The sequence below is a fragment of the Stigmatopora argus genome, chromosome 11 (genome assembly GCF_051989625.1).
Source record: "Stigmatopora argus isolate UIUO_Sarg chromosome 11, RoL_Sarg_1.0, whole genome shotgun sequence".
NCBI lineage: Eukaryota > Metazoa > Chordata > Actinopteri > Syngnathiformes > Syngnathidae > Stigmatopora > Stigmatopora argus.
Window position 1 is genome coordinate 12,951,016 of NC_135397.1, and position 21,395 is coordinate 12,972,410.

General features: G+C 38.2%; 2 protein-coding genes across 8 annotated transcripts; both read right to left on the reverse strand.

Moving 5' to 3' along the window:
- Positions 1-1,410: 1,410 nt before the first annotated feature.
- Positions 1,411-9,410, reverse strand: erlin1 (ER lipid raft associated 1). Of its 4 annotated transcripts, none has more exons than XM_077613709.1 (12): positions 9,057-9,410; positions 7,706-7,831; positions 6,963-7,044; positions 6,766-6,812; positions 5,987-6,048; positions 5,747-5,872; positions 5,600-5,673; positions 5,108-5,166; positions 4,915-5,006; positions 4,742-4,831; positions 3,420-3,499; positions 1,411-2,896 (listed from the first exon to the last, which is right to left on the reverse strand). In XM_077613709.1, exons 2-12 carry the CDS (start codon positions 7,813-7,815, stop codon positions 2,738-2,740), a joined length of 981 nt encoding a protein of 326 aa, XP_077469835.1. In that variant the 5' UTR covers positions 7,816-7,831; positions 9,057-9,410; the 3' UTR covers positions 1,411-2,737. The 4 variants fall into 4 exon arrangements, with proteins under 4 accessions (XP_077469835.1, XP_077469834.1, XP_077469833.1 ...); XM_077613708.1 differs by having other exon boundaries at positions 7,706-7,834; XM_077613707.1 differs by having other exon boundaries at positions 9,038-9,409.
- Positions 9,411-10,668: 1,258 nt separating this feature from the next.
- LOC144084841 (inhibitor of nuclear factor kappa-B kinase subunit alpha-like) lies at positions 10,669-20,307 on the reverse strand. Of its 4 annotated transcripts, none has more exons than XM_077613618.1 (23): positions 20,034-20,307; positions 19,524-19,579; positions 18,903-19,025; positions 17,956-18,050; positions 17,433-17,550; positions 17,280-17,349; positions 17,124-17,212; positions 16,934-17,023; positions 16,710-16,834; positions 16,354-16,461; positions 15,772-15,907; positions 14,871-15,071; positions 13,828-13,930; positions 13,577-13,700; positions 12,745-12,896; positions 12,573-12,634; positions 12,375-12,484; positions 12,243-12,292; positions 12,035-12,143; positions 11,805-11,952; positions 11,641-11,684; positions 11,373-11,469; positions 10,669-10,948 (listed from the first exon to the last, which is right to left on the reverse strand). In XM_077613618.1, the coding sequence occupies exons 2-23, from the start codon at positions 19,563-19,565 to the stop codon at positions 10,868-10,870; spliced, it is 2,277 nt and encodes a 758-aa protein (XP_077469744.1). In that variant the 5' UTR covers positions 19,566-19,579; positions 20,034-20,307; the 3' UTR covers positions 10,669-10,867. The 4 variants fall into 4 exon arrangements, with proteins under 4 accessions (XP_077469744.1, XP_077469748.1, XP_077469747.1 ...); XM_077613622.1 differs by having other exon boundaries at positions 18,903-19,028; XM_077613621.1 differs by lacking the exon at positions 19,524-19,579.
- Between the last annotated feature and the right edge of the window lie 1,088 nt (positions 20,308-21,395).

Below are 21,395 nucleotides of genomic sequence, written 5' to 3' on the forward strand. Positions count from 1 at the left end.
TTATCTTACCTTATCTTTTAATTTTACTGACTACTGCAAAAAAAATCTCATGATTTATCTCAGTATGTTTCCAGCACACAGGTTTGGAATGTAAGAAAGAAAAAGCTGTGACTGATGATTGGGTGAATCACGCATTCACTCTTGAATCACCCGAGATTTTTTACCCCAGCATCCACACCCTTTACGGTGGGCTTCAACAGACTTGACATGACTTCCTGGCAGTGTCGGACCACCCATTTAAATCAGCATGGGTCACGGTAAACCTCAATATTAGTATTAGCAAGGTTTATTTTCTTTGTCATCAGTTGGAAAGAAAAAAAGTCATGAAAATAGGGTGAGCCTTTCGATTTGTTGGGATTATGCCACATGTTTAACAACACAAGCAAATCGGGTAATTAAACAAGCTCATTCGGCCCCACTGTCGGTGATAGACGTCCAAGCATATTGACGTGGGAGGGCTGACAGTGGTCATTTATATATAGGGTTTCTTACTAACTGTTGCTCAATGTTGCCTCATAAGAGGCCCTTGAAAACTGCTTGTATTGCTTCATATCCAAAATAAGACTAGAAACTCATAGACACTGCCAATAATTCATCAGAGTTTTCGGTTCGACCTCCATTAGCAAGTTTATTTATGTTATTAGTATTTAACAAAATATGTCTTTGCTTCACTATGTTCAAACTCCAGCCCCGTGTGAGCCCCACGCTTACATTTACTTAATGAAAGTGACCTATTGGGTGGTTCCGGCCTTCACAATTGGAGGAAGTGGTCCCTCAGATGCTCACACGTTAAATGTTTCCTGCATAAACAGCTGGCAATCCATAGGAGACCATGTTTTTGGAAAAGAGATGTTGCGGCCATGACACGTTTGTCCAGTCATCAACACGTGTCCACACAATGCAGTCAGAATTGATTGTTGTGGCTGAAATATGTGTGGTTTGGCTTTTAGGGTTTTCTATGAATATTTATGATGCCTGTACGCCCTTTATTGGAAGTTATTGGAACTACACCAACTCAACCGGTGTTTTCCTCCACAAAATGTCCTGAATCTGGAATGTTGTGTTCAAAAGCCTTATATAATTGCATTTGTAAATATTTTATTTCAGATAATGTAATAAACAACGCCAGAGTTTTGAGACCAAAGTGTGGTGGGTTTGGACCATCCTGTGTGGAGCTTGCAAATTCTTTCCCATGCTTTGTGGGTTTTCTCTGGGTACTCCAGTTTGCTCCCACATCTGAGAAACATGTACCGTATGCATATGGAACACTTCAAATTGCCTTTAAAATGGTCTTAATTCTCCCTGTGCTTCACGACCAATTCTGGCCACTGCCCAAATTTAGCTGATATTGGCTCCAGCACCCCCAATATTCTGAATATTGAATAAGGCAGTCAATCAATGCAATAGAGAAGAGGTACCAAAATAGGCTTTATTTAAGAACATTGTGAAAACATAATTTTGCATATAAACCCTTTAAAAACAAGGAGAGACAATTTCAGAGAATTTCACAGATAGTACAAAATATAAGCAAGAAACAAATACAGTTAATCATGTCGAATGATTGGTAAGCCCCTATTTGTATGGTTATCTGCAACCGCCGCCATAGCAAGCATGAGGAAGACTGGGGCTATTTGACAGTCACAAAAACATTAGCAAACCTCGCCCAGATCGCAACAAAAAAAGTAGTGTCTTTCTCTCAGCTCACGTTGAGGCTGACGCACTTCAGCGTGACTGACCGCCATTGTTACACTTGCTCAACTTGCATTTTCCTTATACAAATCGAGAAAAAGATCAAGTCAAACGCGCCCCTGTACAAGCGCTATTAAAAGCGGCTAACAAAAAAAAGGATGCTAGTGTTATTACAAGGCTTTATTTTGTTTGGCAAAGAACGAGACACTGTGCAGTTTGAATGCAACATCACAATGTGTCGACTATGGAACGATTGGGTAACTTGAATGCTCATTTTCTCGTGTCGCGATTGCGCAGCTTTCCTCCGATCCAAGGACAGTAAACTAGAGCGCAACCCTAGAGATAGTTGAAAAGGATTAGTATTTGGATGCAGTATCAACGTTAGGCTTGAAATCCTTGTGAGCATCGGACTAATTGAAATTTTCCTGAGATATCTCATTGCGCTCTAAAGAGAAAGTGTTGGCAGAAAAGAGCAGGCACAACTTTCATCATCAGCACCAGGCCACAACATGACAAACCAGCAGAGCAAGTAAGAACAGGAAGCTCTTCTGCCAGAATGCAGTTTACATTCTCATTAGCACTTTTAAGAGGAAGTCCACTTTCTTTTAGCAGCAGGCGAACACCACAGTGCAGTTTGAACCACAACTGAAAAACGGCTAACTCGACACTAAAGAAATTAAGAAATGCCTCATTTACTGTCAAATGAACATCTCACACACACAAAGCAAATCCCCTCTTCTTTCTAATTAGTGTCACCCGCTACATTCCAGTCCAAATAATACATATCGACAATCGTCCTCCTTGCATATTATAACAATGGCTAAGAGCAAAAAAAAAAGTTTAAAAAATAAGTACAAAAAAAACACATCCTAATTAGCAACTCCTTGCTTTCACATTAGGGATAACCTTTTTGTAGGGTTTGCATTCTCACGCTTAAAAAAAAAATCCCTTTCATTACCTTTTTCTACTGCTTTTCCATCATCTCAAAATCCTAATCTTTCTTTTTGCAATTTAAGACTCAATACAAAGGTGTCTTTTAAGATTTCGGTTAGTCCTGCTCGTGTGCCTTGTGATTATTTTCCACCTTGTTCAGGCCGATGTTTCCCTCCACAAATATGTTGGGGATGTCCTGGCCGAAGTAGATCTTGCTATTACTCGCTATTGCCTGGAACTTCATCAGCTCCAAGTACTCTGGGGTTAACTTCAACTGCAATACAGAACACATGATGGTTACACTATGGTAAAAAAAAGTTGAACTTGGAAGTTATGTGATTGATTATAATAGCTAAAATACTGATTAATAACATAAAGGAGAATATAATGGCTAAAGCTGTATGTTGAATTATGGTACTTTAATACAAACAAATGCAAGAAATTGATCGCAATGGGAATGTGAAAGAAACGGCTTGCTTGACTTTACTTAATAACTGACAAAGAAAAAAAAAGTGGGGTTAACTGGACACCTCAAAATCACCCCTTACAATACGTCTGAGTGTTGGTGTGGAGACGCAATCTCCTAAATTTGACTGTCCATTCTTTTGAGGATGCAAAACAAGTCATTGTAATGCATCATCGACAGGCATCTGCATGTCAAAAAATGTCTTTAACACGGGCTTACCCTTGCTATTATTGCTACCAGAAAAGATTGGTCCCAAAAAGTGCAGTAAAACGATACTCTGCGAGTGTGTGTGTGTGTGTGTGTGTGTATGTATGTCAATAATGTATTGAACCTGATTTGCTTCAGCAAACTTGGCAGCAGTGTAGTATTCCGCATCTGCCTTTGCCTTCTCCCTGGCCAGAAAAGCAGCATCTGAATTAAGAGACACGTAGGAAGACAACATGAAAAAATAAGAAAACACCATCTCACAGATGAAGAGGAAACATGTACAGTTGTGGTAAAAAAAATGCTCCCCTGAGTTTCCACATACTGTTACAAATGTGTGGCGCTTTATGACTTTATTGTACGTTAACGCAAAATGTGATCAAATCCACCGCATCAAAAATAACCATATGGCAATGCAATAGTGGTACCCCGACCTACGATCAGCTCTACCTACGAGATGCTCGAGGTACGATGAAAATTTCGATCGAATAATTCGCCCTAGATACAATCAAAATTTCGAGATGCGACCAAGCCAGGTGTCCATGACATGAGAGGCTGTTTATCATTGCAGCGTCTTTTTGCCGTGTATAACAGATACCTACGAGCACTGAACGATTTATTCAGACTCATTTCTCCTACGCATCGACCAGGAAACGCACAACGCGCATGCCCGGGCAAAAAGAGGGCTTTCTGGGTAATGAAGTATACTCGTGCACACAACACCGATAGCCAATGGCACCCTTTCTCAGAATAAAACTTCATTACCCACAATCAATACGTGGGTAGGCTGTTATTCCTTCCTTAGCCTGTTAGCTCCCGCGATCGCTCATTCAAGACTACTTCTCATTGGCAAGTGGTGGTGCGTTATCCTATTGTGAGGACATTTGTGTGCATCATTTTCAGAATATTTTGAAGGGAATACAACGGCAAACAGCCCATCGATAGCGAACGTGAGGGTGGAGGCGTGGCAAACAGCTAACCCGTCCAGAATGAAGGTAAAAAAAAAAATTAAAAACAATTTGAATTCAGTTTTGTGTAAAGTTACATTAAACGTATGTTTGAGTGTGTCTGTATATATTAATCCAAGTTAATTTAAATTTGTTTGATCGGTTACGAGTGCGTTGCCGTGGATAAAGCTAGAATTAGGCACTTTTAATAGCAACCATTAACCTTCTGTTTGATGTAATTTGTGTAGTTGAGTTAACTTTCTGACAGGGACTTGTTCCTTCAGGATCGTTTCCATAAAATTTGAAAAATATGAACATCAATTTCTCTGTTTACCTATCAATTTTTATAAAAAATATCATTAACAATTTTGTGACAAAGGAGTATCCGTTCCAATCATTAAATCAGAGTTGTAGAAACCCCAAAATGTCATGATAATAAGTTTGTTACAAATGTATGTAGACTTTTACCCAAAACTGTACATAATAACACAAGGAGACTGACCCTCGATTTGCGAGATTTTCTTCTCAGTCTCTTTCTCCATCACTTTCTGCTGGAACTGGATCTGAGCTACTTGGGCCACTTTCTCAGCCTCTGCATATAAAAAAAGCAGTAGGCATTGTGGTGACTGGACTAGAAGAGCGTGCAAATTAAAGCAACAGCAAAACCACAAATACCAATAATGGCTTTCTTCCGTTCAGTCTCTGCCTCCTTTTCAACCACCCTCTGAGTCTGAGCGGTAATTAGGAGACGAGTCTTCTCTGCTTCCCTACGCAGAAACAAAAATAATTATATTCCAATGACTTGTTTTCATGCTGTTGAACTCAATTTACCACTTAGGTCGTAGGCAAGAAATGCAGTCATACTCACATGAGTTCAAAGTTCCTCCTGATAGACTCAGGGATCTTTGGCTTGGTTACGCGGACGGCCTGCATTAATTTCAGTTAGATAAGTGGAGATAGAAAAAGGGCATTTTAACAATTACAAAGTCATTTCATATAGCATGTGATCACTTATGAATTTCATGTTGAATGTTTAACATCAATGTGATGGCCGAATACAAAGTCTAGTCTTTCGGATTATAACACCACTAATTAGCATAAAGGTTATGAAAAGAAAAATGAAAATCAATTTTCATTATTTTGTGTGCAAACACAAAAGAACCACTGAATCAAAAAGTCAAAGGTTTGTGTGAAGGATGTTTACATATGTAAATATATATGCACACATGCATATATATACGTATATGTTTTACCCTTGTAATACACCTGATTGGTGAAAAGATGTCGTCTTCCATTGATGTAATGAAATCCTGCACCCACTTAGACCTAGTACATCTTGTATAGAGCACATAAAAAGTACCTGTATGGTAAGTCCAGGTGCCATCATATTAAGATCTTTCTGCAAGGCAGTCTTCAGGTTTTCATCAATTATATCTGTGAAACCAGGAACACCATATTATCTGCAATTGCACATTACATTTAATCCTGAATTTAGGTAGAGACCAACCAAAGAGCTCTATGTAAACTTCCTGGAGTGTGTGCACGCTGCAAAACTGGTTCAATTCATGATGAATCTTGTTGAAAATGAGAGTTTTGTCATAATCAGCTGTGTAGTTCCTCACTATGTCCACCACTAAAAGCACATGACAAATGGTGAGGCCATGGTGACGTTAGGCAGCTGGCACAACGCTTCTATATACATAGCAAAAAGGAACTTTTTTTAATATAATTTTTTAACATTTATTACCTGCTGAGGTGACCAGCATGTTGACAACTTCTATTCTGTCAAAATAGATCATCACCCCGCCACTACCAAGCAGACACAAAATTGTCAATGCATATTACTCTGAAAGGAGCAATGGAAATTAAACCGTCACAGTTGTAGTTACAAGATTAAAGATGAGATATTATAAAGGAAAATAAAGTTGTCTTCTGCTCAACACAGCAGTTTAAGGCCAGACATTTTTCTCCAAAACAAAATGAATGTATGACTTTGGTCTTTAGGTGCGCTATTCCTGCTGAAATATTGTATAATTAAGACTAATAGTACCTTTATTCTCATCCAACAACCTTTTTACTCTTGAAAAAATGTTATATAAATAGCTATTTCGTACTTGCAAAATTATTAATGTACCAAGTTAATCATTGTGTAAAACAAACTGACAATTCACCTGGTGGCCAGAAATTTTAATCAGAATATTTTAAGTTTTCTATTGGAAGAAATATGTTCATAGTTTTAACTCAAATACCCTAAAACTGAATGTTCACCCTTTATTATTTATATTACTATTAGCATTTAAAAAGGCTTTACATTATGTTCATTTCATGACTTCATTTTCTTAATATGGCCACTTTGTTTTAAGTTTCACTTTATTTCTGTTTCCATTTCCTTATATAGATTTATTTTCCAACTTAGTTCCTGAAATATCTTTACTCTCATATTTTCATCAAATGATTCTCTATTATTTCCATTTTAGTTTGTAAACAACATTGGAGAAGGGAGGGGTTCATAAAATATATGCCTACCTTGTTCCACAAGGTACATTCTTTATCTCGTCAGTTTGGAGTGTAGTCTGAAACCAAAACGATATGAAATATAACCACAGTAGTTCCAATATCATTTCAATTAACATCTAATGTACTGGTTTTGCGTAGAGGATGTTGAAACACACAATTGACTCTTGCTTCCTCATTCTTGTGCGTAAAATGCCAGAAAAGATTACCTGCACTGATCTGTAGGTGGTAATGAATGGCAGCATGATATGATATCCAGGACCATTGGGGCCCATCAGTAAAGCCCCACCCCTAAAAAGATAAATAGAAAAACATAATTAAACACTGATTCTTTTTTTCATAATACTAGATAATTATAAAGGTTGGAGAAAGGAAAATTGCCTGGAGGAAAGAAATTTCAATGTTAAGCCAAGTCACCCGAATAAACAATTTACTGAAGGAGTGGCATTATAGTAACCAACACTTAACTGTTATACAAGTATTGAGAGAAACGAACCATTGAATAATACAACAACAACAAAAATTACAGTATGGCAATGCGACTGGTATGCTAGTGGTACATGGCAGAATCACTAAATTAAACATTTAAATTGTGTACACTACAAGAGATATTTATTATATTAACACAGTAGAGTACATTTGTGAAGTATGCGTTGTATTTAACTTTGTACAAATAGATTTGAGGTTTGTTTTAAAACACAGCAACAATTTTTGAGCTTTTAAATCGTGAAGCATAAACAGGCAGTGTTCAAGCAGTCCATAATAATATGATAACAGTGATATTAAAGCGGGCGCCCCGGTGGAGCAAGTGGTTGGCGCATCGGCCTCACACTTTGGGGTTCTACTGTGTGTACAATGTGAAGAAATTTATGTATAAGGAATTCCGACGCATTATCACGCAGTAAAGGAACTTAGTCCTATTATGTTCAGGTCAGTGTTCCGTTAAATATACCTGTAGTAGACAGCAAGATGTCCTTCCTCTATTTTGTGAATGGAGGAGTGTAGCAGGACAGCTGTCACTCCTGCTATTGCTGCAAACACAGCCCCAACATGCGGCATCATCCTTTCTCGCTCTCACCTGCTGAAAGAAGTTTACTTTAATAAATAACAAACTCCTAAGACATGACAGTAATTGCATACGGTTGCGTCACCGCTTCTGTATTGTGAGCAATGAAAACAAGTACAGTCAAATAGGTATGTAATGAATGTTAAAATTGCAAAACAAATGCACAGTTTATGTTTTAATAAATCTATCGGTGGGCCTCTTTTTGCTTTGACCCTTTCATCCTTGAATTATATATTTTATTTATTTACCCTCTCAGGGCACTTACTTAGCAGCATGCAGTTATTTGAATTAAAGAGAAATCTATTTTTAAGTCTCCCATGGGCCGATAAACGAAATCCATTTTTTGTTTTTATTCATTTTAATTTCATTAATTTAGCTTTTATGAACAGTGTATCAATTTAGAAATTGTTTTAAATGATATAAAAATAGAATCATGATTAAGAATTACAGAAAATATCATAACAATTTTTTGTATCTTTAATTTTTTTAATGAACAGCATTCAATCAAACTGAGCTCAATTTCACAGTGCAAGTGTAAATAAACGAAATTTATTATTTCAGTACACGTCCATATTTTTAGTGACATCTAAACATTACCACCCTAACCCTCACCACAACAACATGACAAGGAAGGGTTTTATATTTATGCAGGTTTTGCACGAAATGTTATGCTAATACATTATACCCATCATGTTAATAATGTGGTCAAGGGGGTGTAATAGGATAACGATTGCTTCTGAGCTACGAAAATTTGACATGCTTTTGGTGTCTTTATGTTTATATTACGAATTGAAAATGAAAGAGATGTATCCATTCGTTATAATGGTTGACAAATAAGATAAGCACACTCCATGTTTGTCATGCTCCAACTAACGAAACGGTGGATTAAAAAGTGACAGGTCACAATACAGCTAATTGTTTTTTGCAAAACAACAAGTTTAAAGACAGAATGCATGACGTTATCAGGCAAACATCGATCAAAACAACATTGTTCGTGTTCATGACGAAACATTTCAACGCCAAAATCGTGTTACTGACAGTCACACGACGTTGTTAGCCAGTTAGCCTTTTAGCCAAGATTCACTACCGGGGGCGGATACCGTATTCAGACTCCGATGGAATTCGTCCCATAAAGCAAAACCTGTGCTAGAATATGGAAAACGGATAGCAAAGCATAAACATTGTTCTGAATATCGCGTGGTAGTAAAATTAAATTACCACTATTTCGAACAGTCACCTATCCCGGCGTTCGTTCAACAACTCATCCCTCGGCCTCGACTGCTTCTTGGACTCGATACAATGCGGCGTTCAAGTACTGTCGGAATTATTTTCACATGCGATATTGGCACGTAGAATTAAATATTACAGTAGTTTTTCGGAACCATTTTACACAGCTCCAGCGTGTATTATGATACAGTAGCGCAATACAGTAAGCAAAACTAGACAGAAATTTATAAACATAAAAGTATATTTAGTAATGTTGGTGTACGCCACTTGAGGGAAGCAGTGTATCAGTAATGATAAGAGTAAGGCATTGAGAAAAGGATTGTTTTAAAACAGGGATGGCCAAGTCCGGTCCTCGAGAGCCCCTAGCCAGTCTGTTTTCCATGTCTCCCTCCACCAACACACCTGAATCAAATCATCGGGATCGGTATCAAATTTCTGGACAGCTTGCTGATGAATCGATCATTTGATTCAGGTGTGGTAGAGGAAGGAGATCTGGAAAACAGGCTGGACAGGTGCTCTCGAGGACCGGGCTTGGCCACCCCTGCTTTATATAGTGTCTCCATTTTGAACCCATATTTGTTACACAAATCATTGTTTTAATTATTTCAGATTCTTTCAGATTTGGCTTACTTGATAACAAGGATCAACTAGTTCAATAATATCACCCCTGCACCTCACTCTAACCCTAACACTAACCCTAAACCTAACCCTAAACCTGACCCTAAACCTAACCCTAAACCTAACCCTAAACCTAACCCTAAACCTAACCCTAAACCTAACCCTAACTCTAACCCTAAACCTAACCTCTAGCCAGACTGTTTTCCATGTCTCCCTAAACGTTAGTGTGTCTTCACCACGCTGGGTCAGGGTTATGTTTAGGGTTAGAGTTAGGTTTAGCGTTAGTGTTAGGTGCATAGGTGGCCAAGTCCGGTCCTCAAGAGCCCGTCTGGCCTGTTTTCCATATCTCCTTCCTCAACCACACCTGAATCAAATGATCAACTCATCAGCAAGCTGTCCGGAAGCTTGATACCGACCCCGATGATTTGATTCAGGTGTGTTGGTGGAGGGAGACATGCAAAACAGATTGGCTAGGGGCTCTCTAGGACCGGACTTGGCCACCCCTGTTTTAAAAATATCCTCTCGCATGCTCATCATTAATTTATTTATCGATTGATTGATTGATTTATTTGTGTCTTTATTTGATACTTATGTATATATATATATTTATTTTATTTTATTTTAGCAGAATCATTAAGTTCTCCATTCAGAGACTTTTCACTCTGGAGGCATATTAAATTACTAATATCAATTAAGCGCTAAACAATATTGCAAGTAGGAAGTCTGAGAGTAAAAAGTGTATCCATTTTCGGTGACGTTAAATTCATATCATTCATTCATTTCCCATTCCGCTAATTCTCACGAGGGTTGTGGGAGTACTGGAGCCTATCCCAGCCAACTGTGGGCAGTAGGCAGAGGACACCCTAAATTGGTTTCCAGCCAATTGCAGGGTACAATGAGATGAATAACCATGCACACTCATACTTAGGGACAATTTGGAGTGTTCAACCAGGATACCGTGCACGTATTTGGGATGTGGGAGGAAAGCAACGCAGTTTCATTAGTAAAATAAATACTACATTTTAATAACAGTCTGTAAAATGCTTAAAAACAAGTAGCAATTAGCATAATAACAAGTTAAATAGTTCATTGCTTACAGAGGGTATCATAAAGTGTGTGTCTTATTACGTTATTGTGTAAGGCAAAGACACAAAGAAACAAAAAACACTTCTACAGTTTGATGTAAGGCATCGAGGGGGTAACTTAGTGACTTTCTGATTGGCCATTCGAGGGCTCTTGTTTGTGTTTCTCTGCGTCATAAGGGATCCAACTCCAGTCGTGTTCCTGAAGAAACAACAAAGATATGTAATATGTCAATGGAAGACATATTACACTATGTAAGACTGCTAAAATGAAATCAAGCTGGGGTAAAACACACTAGAATTGACTGAATTTAAATGATTATCAATGAAAACATGCCACCGATTTGAACATAAACTATCTTTTACTATTCAGTGATACGTCAACATTGGTTCCATGACACCGAAACATGCTAAGACAGATCAACAAGGCCTGTTCAGGGCTATTATCTAATTTCACTCAATTGGTCCAAATAAAAAGATTTATCAATTAAAAACATATCTTAACTATAATTTGTGGTAGCAATGTACTACAGTGGAGGCAAAACATTTAATTCACATTGCATGACTACATTTGTGGGTAAATTACTTGAATAAGTTGTAATTTACATTCTGTATAATGACTGTACCATGATACTTTGCTCTCTTTCTTCACTGGCATCCTGCAGCAAAGATGTGAGTTTACTTAGATAATGCTGGTTGTCATCCAATAACTGAGTTGTTTCACTGTAAAAGAAAAAAGATTGTTGAATTAATTTTAAAATGTCTGTCTTTTGCTGCAAAAACCACAAAACTAAATATTTTCACTAACAATTCTGCCACAATTCAATAGAAAACAAGGTTAGTCGTTTCACAAAGCACCATTTTAATGAAAGATTTGTATTTGAAACACATTACCTATCGCTGGATGGCTGAACACTAATCTGTGAATTGTTCTGGGCCTTAAAAACAGGAAAACAAGGTTTCTAATTTGCGGTTACAGCCAAAAAAACATTCTTTAATGTCTCAAATATCATGACTTGAGAAAATTATTTTTATACTGTTAACTTAATGTTACTCACACAGGCAATCTTCAGGAGGTACCAGAACTCTTTCTGTCGCTTTGCTTGCATCTGCATTATTGCTGCCTCGGCCATCTTTATGCTCTCCAAAGCCTTCTCCAGCTTTGGGAACAAATCAATGATGCGTAGCTTACACACCAGAATTGTACTGCAGAGTGAGACATGTGTAAAAATGTAGAATGATTAAATTGTCATGGACGGCTTTGTTTGGCTGTTTGTGAATGAAATACCTCAGGTGAGTGTACAAGTCTTTCAGCACTCTGTCTTGGTTCTGAACCATTTGTCGAATGGCCTTCACCATACTTGAACTGTCACTGTAACCATGTGGTGGGTCAGGGCCTGTACAACGAGTTCATTTATTCACAAATGCCTGATATTTTTCTAATCGCTTGTGCAGTATAGCAATTGACACTTTTTTATGGGAAGATTTGCACTAACTTTTACACTTGGCTTTGAGTTGCTTGTAGAGTTCAATAGCTTTTCCCTCCCTGTAAAAACCACATTAATTTGAGTTAGTCAATGTGTAGAAAACACACAGCAGCTAAAATGATCATTGTATTATATACTGACAGCTGTTTCATCAAGTCTCCTTGTCTCTTTAAGAATGGACTCCGCTGTAATTCCACAATTTCAGAATGAAGTGCAACTATCGCCTCATCGAGATATTCCACAGCAGCATCCTGTGGCAGGAAATCATTAAATGTTTATTTATTTATTTTTATCTGAGAAAGTATGCTTGTAGTAATGACTCTGAAACCTTTGTCCTACCTTTGTAAAACCGTCAGCCTTTGCTTCATTTTCATGCCATGTCCTGAGCATTTTTTCTGAGGCTTCACATCAAAACACAATGGATATGAAACATTAACCAACCCATGGTCGCTTGTCTACTATTGTGACAAAGAGAAATTCATAAACTGTTCATAGTTAATGATACACTCACAGATGCCCGTATGTCTCTGTTTGGTGTAATGTTCCAAGTCATGCTGAATGCTGGTTTTGAAGAAAGCCAGCTTGGCCTGCAGCTGTTGTGACTGAGAGAAGAGCAGATTCTTGTAGCGCGTTAAGTTAGTGTTATAACGAAGCAGGCTCAGCCTAGACACAAACAAACACAAGAAAGGAATGTTTTGTCAGAGTGAGCACAGCTCCCCGTCGGCGTTTGTTAATCCCAAATCATTGCAAATGACCAGGTTTCACGGAATATTTCCCAAGTAAATTCCCTTGACATACTGGTACGTCATCATTCGCAGCACGCCAGAAACCGACAAGTCAGGGGAGGTAATTTTACTTTGAACGTTTTTTGACCCAATTAGTTTTTTTTTAGACATGTTAGACGTGGAATTGGTGGGAGCTCCGACAAAGACTTAATGGGTCAGTTTAAATTGTTTTATTCTTTATTCTACAGAGATTTTTTTTCTTGCTAGAAAAATAACCAAAAAGTTGCTTCTAAAGTCCAAATGGTTTTGTAATGGTGTGACAGTTGAACACAGGTACTGCAATTCCTTATACTATTATGTCATTACCCCAATTTATCATACTCAAATGGCAATTCCATAAATATACGTCCATTCTTGCTCGTTTTTGCGTTTTTGCTGCTTTTCTGTCTTAATGATTTGATTTGGTGATTCTTAATGATCCCATTTACTTTGATTTGCTTTGTACTTTGTGCTTTTGCTTTGTTGTTCTGTCTAATCACCCTCTTGCTACTGTCACAATGTAATTTCCCGAATACGGGATGAATAAAGTTATCCAATCCAATCCAATCCAATACTTACATAGCAGCCTTTTGACCCTGGTAAAGGCGAGTGTAGTCATCTTTTAGTCCACAAATATAGCTGACTGCTTCTCCCCATACCTTCCTCAATGCAGTCAATGGGAGCTGTGTGTTAGTCTCCCTGACTACAGAAACAAACATTTGTTCCCACTATTTAAAAATCACTTATATTGAAATTAAAAAAGAAAGAGTCCTTTTGTTGACTCATTCATTAATTACTGTTAAACTTGTTCAAGATTTTAATTTTCTCACCAATAAAGTTAACACTCTCAGGGAGGGGTCTGGCAGTGAGCGGTCCTGAGTACTTGGATTGACTTTTATCAAACAGGAAGATGATGGAAGTATCCCAGCCTCTCTGAGAAAACAGAAATATAAATATTATGGTGCCAAGTCAGTACATACATATTGAACAGTTACAACAGAAGGGCTGTAAGATTATTCCTGATCATTCATTTTATGTTCCACTTGTACTCACAAGGCCCGCGGGGGGCTGGATCACATCCCAGCCAAATACAGGCAGTAGCCGGTAGACACGATAAACTGGTTGCCCGCCAATCGCAGGGCACACGGAGACGAACAAGCATTCACACACACACACACTAGCACCTATAAATAATTTTTAGAGTGTTCAACCAGCCTTCTATGCATGTTTTTGGGATGTGGGAAGTAACTGGAGGAAACCCCCACACACGGAGAACATGCCAACCAGTGTTCCCTCTAAGCTGCGCGCGTGCGCAATTGCGCACTACTCTCGTCCTCGCTGCGCAGCAGCAATCATATGGCGCGCAGTAAAAAAAAAAAAAAAAAAAATCGGATTTTTTTTTTATTTTTTTTTTTATTTTTATTTATTTTTTTTTTTACCCTTTTCCCCATGATGGCGCCGTTTAAGCGGCAGCAAGTGGCAGTAGCTCTGTCCACTTATGTTTTTCGTGTTTTACAGCATGTTTTACATGAAAAATGGACAGGTCGCCGAATGGACGTTCCGCCGAACGTTCATTCGGCGACCTGCCCGTCTGTCAAACGTCCGTCGGCGAAACGTCTTTAGGCGAATCATCCGAGTACCGATGATGTCGCTCACACTGGTACTCAGTGCGCTCAGGGAGGTTGACTTTCTGCTCAGACCAACGAAAAATTAGAGGGAACATTGATGCCAACACACACAGGAAGGTTGAAATTCACACGGGATTGAACCCACCACCTCACAACGGCGAGGTGACATGCTAACCACTCGTTCAGCGTGCCATTTCATTCACAATCGTTCACTGTAAATTTACTTCTGTGTACGTATTACATACCAAACCCTCTGGCAGACAGTGTGCAGGAGGTCTCCGTGGATCCAGGGAAATTCCTGATTCTAACAGAAGTTCTTGATTAGGTGGGGAGATGTGTGTCTGGGTGTGCTTCGCTAGACGAAGCTGCAAGGAGTGTAAGCTCTCATCGGCTTCCAGGATCAAAGAGTGCAGCTGGGCTGATGTCATGTCCAACACATGAATTACCTACGCATCAAATCTCGGAATTATACTCTATATACACAGGCAATTTAATAGTTCTTGTAGTACAGTGGTAGCTCTACTTACGAAATTAACACATTTCAGAAGTGGTATTGGAACTTGGATTTTGTAAAAGCTTTAATTCATTCCAACCGTTCAAAGATCCCCAAATCTACCCCCGAAACCCTTTAAAAATGATAAACGTATCCTGATTTTGTATGGAGTATGTGCAAAACACAAAGTGGAAAAAAAATATTAGAAAATTATTTACTAAGGCAATAAAACTGGGGAAGAAAATGAAAAGTATGAAAAAAAGTAATAAAGCTGTATCGAGTACACTAACAAAAACTCGAGAAACAAAACAAAGAACTCCGTGACGAACGAGGGAAGATCGCACACAAAATGGGAACTCACTGCCGGAGCGGGTCTGCCATGGTCCCAGAAAAAGTGCAATAAAATTTTTTTTTAGATTTCAGGTTTCTTAACTTGAAATTTCTTTTGAATTCAGAGACAAAATGTTCCCAATTAGCCCTTTCATAACCTTAATATTGCGTACGTAGAGTCATTTGTAAGTAGAGGTACCACTGTATATCTAGATTATGCAAGTGAACACTTCAACTTGTGGTAGACACTGATGTATGTATAGATGCAGTTAGGCTCAATGCATGGTTAAAATATAAAAGAGTGATTCTGTGTCAATACTGACCTTCATGCTGAGAATATTCTGGAGCGCAGTATAGCACCTTGCTTTAGACGTATCAGGATCCAAACCTCCACCACGGGCTACTGGATCCCACAATAACAACATTTGCAGGAAATTCTCTATTGGCTCCAGCAATGGTCTTTGGCACAAACACAACCAAAGAGTCTAATAAACTTAAAATTAGATCATTTATATTGTATATACCGTATTTTTTGGACTATAAATGGCACCTGAGTATAAGTCGCACCAGCCATATAATGCACAATGAAAGGAAAAAAGTACATATAAGTCGCAGTGGGGTATAAACCCATTTTAAAGAGGGCAATGTTTTATTTAATCAGAAACCAAGAACAAACATACTTTAAAGTAAAAATAGTTAAATACAGAACAACAGGCTAAATAGGCACCTGTTAATGTAACATTTACAGTTTTTTTTGGATAACTGAACCCTAAAAAAAACAGGTTTCAGTGGTCTGAAAGAAAAAAAACATATAAGTCCCACTTGAGTTTTAGTCGAAGGCCTGGCCAAACTAGGAAAAAAAGTGCAACTTATAGTCCGAAAAATATGGTACCTTATGTTGCTACCTGCTAAGATTGTTGGGATATGGAAGATGTGTTGAGAATCTAACTTCTCCATTCATGTCCTCCACTGCCATGATATCCTTGGCACCTTTATTCTTCACTTGGCTTGTCCTATTAAAGCCACACATATAACAGAACATACGCACTAAGTATTGCAAACCTACATTTTGTACCTTACTCTAACTCATCATTATTAAAGGCTGGAGAAATGTCCGTTTTTACAAACACGTGCTTTATTCCAAATGTTCATTTGGACGCATAATGTCAACTATTACATCAGGAAAAAAATCTGCAGTTTAAAAATCTTGAAAAACAGGAAGCATGATCAATTATTTCTAGGATTGTGTATGTATATTCACCACTGTACAGGCTGCATGTGATGTAGAAATGGACGAAAGCCGCACGTGCATTCAAATATCACTGTTCCGAAACTCCAATAGTCCACAGTAACTGTGTAAGGTTTACTCTCAAACAGTTCTGGAGCCTAGAAATCAAAGCAACAAATTCAAAAATGAAAAATCGAAAATATCTGAAAAGAAAGAAAAAAACGTAAAGAAAAATAATATAAAGTTACTGTACTTACAAGATACTGGAGGGTTCCAACGAACGACGTACAAACACTGCCTTGGTCAAGATCTTTTGCATAACCAAGATCTATAATTTTATGCACCAGCTGTCGGAAAATGAGAGTGTGAGTGAATACAAGAAAACAATATGATGATTACAACATTACAAATGCCCCTTTTATATACGAGAGAAAGAGGTTGGTTTACTTTTCCATTGCTCTCTTGAAGAACTATGTTCTCTGGCTTTAGGTCTCTGTGTATTATCTTGTTTTCATGAAGATACTGGATTCCACATCCTGTCAAAAATCAAAATCGCAATCACAATCACATTGGAACTTTAAAACGGGGAAAAAAAAATCTCACCAATGTCATTCAGCAAGGCGAGCACTGCACTCTCCTTCAGCCCACAACAATTTTCTGGTTTGCTGAGGACCTAAGCGGGTTTTACGGGAATATATGTAGTAAAATGCATTGTTTAAACCCCTAAAACATAAAAAATTAATAGATAAAAATGACCTTGCGTAGGTCCCCTCCGGAGCAGTACTCCATGGCCAGAAGAGGTAGGTCATTAAAAGCAATCAAACTCATTTCTTCTGGAACTTCACTGGCTTGAACCACATTCACATGATTCAATCTGAAACAGATTAATACCAACGTAATGTTTGTCTTGAGGTACAATAATTCATATTTCACATAGACTTCTGGCCCGATGGAGAGTTGTTAGCTCGTCAACCTCACAGTTCTGCGGTTGAGGGTTCGATACCAGGTCGGCCCCCACTGTGTGGAGTTTGCATGTTCTCCCCTGGCTTGTGTGAGTTTTCTCCGGGTACTCCGGTTTCCTCCCACATCCCAAAAACATGCAGGGAAGGCTGTTGGAACACTTTAAATTGTCCCTAAGTATGGTTGTTCATCTCCTTGTACCCTGCGATTGGCTGGCCACCAATTCAGGGTGTGGAGGTCTGGTGCCCGTAGTTGGCCACGATAGGCTCTAGCACCCTCCGCGAGTCGGGATAATGAATGAATGAAAAAGAACATTCACTTCTTCATGATCTGGATCTCTCTGCCCCAGCGTTCCTTGTTTTTGAGGCTCAGTTCGAGGCGGCAGATTTTCACGGCCAACTTCTCCCCCGACTTCTGCTCAATACATGAAATAATAGCAGATATATTACAATAACATCAATTACAAGCAAAACAAATGAGGAATTCTGATTCTTATGCTCTACTATTATGGACTACTATGAAAAGCCAAATCGAAAAGAAAAAACATATATAGTAATAATAGAGGCAATCTTTTGAAAATTAAGATTAAAAAAAATCCATCCACTATATTAATCAATAAAAAGCAAGGTTTGTTTTAAAACTTCCACGTATTTCAACCAGCATAGTTGAGGAACACCAATTTTTCAGGCAATGGCAATTGTGCCAATAGCATTTTTATTGACCAAACACCCATCAAAGCACCACTCCAGTAGTTCTTCTGGACATTAACTTTGAAGTCCTACTCCTCTGTAACGTGTAAACCGATTGTCTTAAAACTTGGCAGCTATGGAGCAGGGCCAGTATTTAAACAATCCTCAAACCCATTTTTTTTACATCGAATATATGGGTCAATTACCAAATGGTGGGTTTATTGGGGCTTGCCTGTTGAGAGTTAGCCATTAATTTCAATTATATGAATGGGAAAGGATCATCTAAATAGAAGTGTTTTGAGTTCCAAGTTTGTTGTTTTAATAATTTCAATGTATATTGTATTTCATTAACAATATGCAACTTTATTCTTGTAATACTACCAAATGTTATCCTTTATAAAAGAATGCAACTCAAGATTGAAAAAAAAATCACCTTTTATCATCGGAATGTTTATTCTCAAAAAACATTTATTAATCCTAGAATTACGATAATTCTGTGTATTTCTCTCTTTTCAAGATGGTTCAAATATTCATCAACATCCTCCTGTGTAGTGCCAATATGAATGAGAGAATTTACGTGATTCTGGTACAGGTAGACATGGCCAAATCCTCCCATCCCAAGCCTTTCCTTCATCTCCCATGGTCCGCACAGCTGGCTCTGTTTGATGGATGCCCTCTCCATGGTCACTTTGGTGGAAATCTACTGAAGAAGGAGAATACGTTAAACCCTTCACTTGGTCTTATCTCATTTTTCTGAACCGCTTTATCCTCAGTAGGGTCGCGGGGGGTGCTGGAGCCTATTCCTCCTGACCTCGGGCCAAAGGCGGGGGACACCATGAATCGGTGGGCAGTCAATTGCAGGGCACAAGGAGACAGACAACCATTCACGCTAACTCTCATACCTAGGGACAATTTTAGAGTGTCCAATCTGCCTACCATGCATATCTTTGGAATGTGGGAGGAAAACGAAAACAGAGTACCCAGAGAAAACCCACGCAGGCCCAGGGAGAACATGCAAACTCCACACAGGTGGACAGACAGACCAAGGTCTCCCACGCGCTAACCACTCAACCGCCGGACAGCCATCCTTCACTTGGTTTAGTTATAAAAATGTATTGCATATTGGCATTATGGTTCATGTATTTTTTATGGGCTCAACATACAGCATCTAAAAAAAAAGATCTTTAAAATATTGTACCTTTAACTCACTGCCGTTGACAGAAATAGACAGCAAATCCATTAGAAACGGGATGGCTGGAATTGAATGATTATGTTTCAATGCCATTGATGATGACAGAGACCCAGTACATTTGGACTGGGAGGGCTGACAGCGTCCACATAGATTGAACGTCTATCACCGTCAATGGCAGACGATGAGTGAATTTATGAAAGAACATTTCAACCATTAGAAAAATAGGAAGGTTGTTGAAAGTGGTAATAGGATGAAGTCGCTGTGTGGTCAATGTGAAAACTGCTCAATTTAAAAGCAACTTTGGTTAGACTATGGCAACCAACGAGTTAAATATAGTGTTGGTGCGTGCATTCATATAGATATTACAGTGACGTACATTTTTTGCGTTGGACGTGTTTTTTCAGTGAAAATGTATCATTTGAAAAATAGAATGCAGGTTAAATTTACCACACAGCTAAAACACATCTATACATCATTTATTGAGAGATCTGCAGGTAAATTCGGTGTAATTCTTACCTATATGTGGACGTCAGTTTTTCTAGGGTCATGGAATATTTGCGTCAAAACATCTTAGTCGTTGACCAGATTTGTAGCCTTCCAAGTTAGCTAACTATTGTAATGTTGGTCCTTAAATGTCAGTGTTTGCATCAAAATCTTCACGTAACCAAACTGTCAGCGTCTGAGGCCTGTCATGCGTGTCGATTTAGATATTTGTGGTCTTTTCATGCTGTAGTTGAGTGTGAAAACATCCAAAAAGGAGTTTCTAACAAAGTGAAAGTAATGGAAACGCCAAAGTGGATTTGCGCATGCGTGACATCATGCAATAAATACGTCAAACTATTGAAGATCGCTGTTAAAAGCCACTATACTAACTTTTGTTCAGTGATTTAAAGTTGCTTATAAAACGAATTGCAGACATTTTTTTAAATTAAGTAAAAGAAATATATGGGAAAAAGTTGTACATGTTAACCGAACCTCCCCCTTGTAGTGTCATCATCGAGTTTATGACAAAATGTCAGATTTTCCCATTTCGTCTGCAGATGGCGTCGTATACTCTGCTTTAAATGCGCATTTACTTGTGCTATTTAATTGTTCTTGCTTTTTCTCATCATTTTTGCAAGGAAAGGGGGTTGAAAATTAAATTTTAAGGTTTTCAACTCATTGGCTGCAAATGACAGCTCTAGACATGCAATCCATTTGAAGTGAATTCAATTGAAATAAATGCTTTTATTGTCATACAAGTATAATGAGATTTAAAGCTTGACCACGAAGTGCACAAATAACAACAACAAATAAATAACCAACAAATAAAAATAATAAGAATGAATAATAAATAATCAATAAATTAGTAATAAATAACTAGTCAACATAATAAGTAGTCAAAAAACATAAATAAGTAGGGAAGCTCACAAATAACAACAACAAACAAACAAACGAACAGATAATTCATTCATTCAGTTTCTGAACTGCTTTATCCTCATTAAGGACAACCACGGACAACACACACTCAAATCAATCAAATCAATCAAAATCAAAAGCCTTTATTGTCATCATACACAGCTGCGTATAACGAAATTGGTGGTGCTACTCCAAGCTTTTCAAAGTGTGTTTTCCCAGTAAAAAAACATAAATAGTAGTATAAAAGTATAAAAAGTCACATCCTGGCTAGGTGAATTCTAAAATATTACACAGTCTAAGACAGGGGTGTCAAACCGCTTCTCAAAGGGCTGCAGTGGGTGCAGGTTTTCATTCCAACTCAACAAGAGGATACCTTTTGCAAGTGTAATCAGTTAATTAAAGTCAGGTGCTACTTATATTAGAAGACACCTGATTGATTAAAATGCCGGCACTGGATCGGTTGGAACAAAGACCAGGACC

Coding starts and splice junctions, on each gene's coding strand:
- erlin1 (XM_077613709.1), bottom strand. CDS start 7,815: ATGATGCCGCATGTTGGGGCTGTGTTTGCAGCAATAGCAGGAGTGACA. Junction 7,045..7,705: donor CATCTTGCTGTCTACTACAG/GTATATTTAACG, acceptor TTATCTTTTTAG/GGGTGGGGCTTTACTGATGG. Junction 5,007..5,107: donor AGGAGGAACTTTGAACTCAT/GTGAGTATGACT, acceptor GTTTCTGCGTAG/GGAAGCAGAGAAGACTCGTC.
- LOC144084841 (XM_077613618.1), bottom strand. CDS start 19,565: ATGGATTTGCTGTCTATTTCTGTCAACGGCAGTGAGTTAAAG. Junction 16,835..16,933: donor TTGGAACCCTCCAGTATCTT/GTAAGTACAGTA, acceptor TTTGATTTCTAG/GCTCCAGAACTGTTTGAGAG. Junction 10,949..11,372: donor AAAGAGAGCAAAGTATCATG/GTACAGTCATTA, acceptor TTGTTTCTTCAG/GAACACGACTGGAGTTGGAT.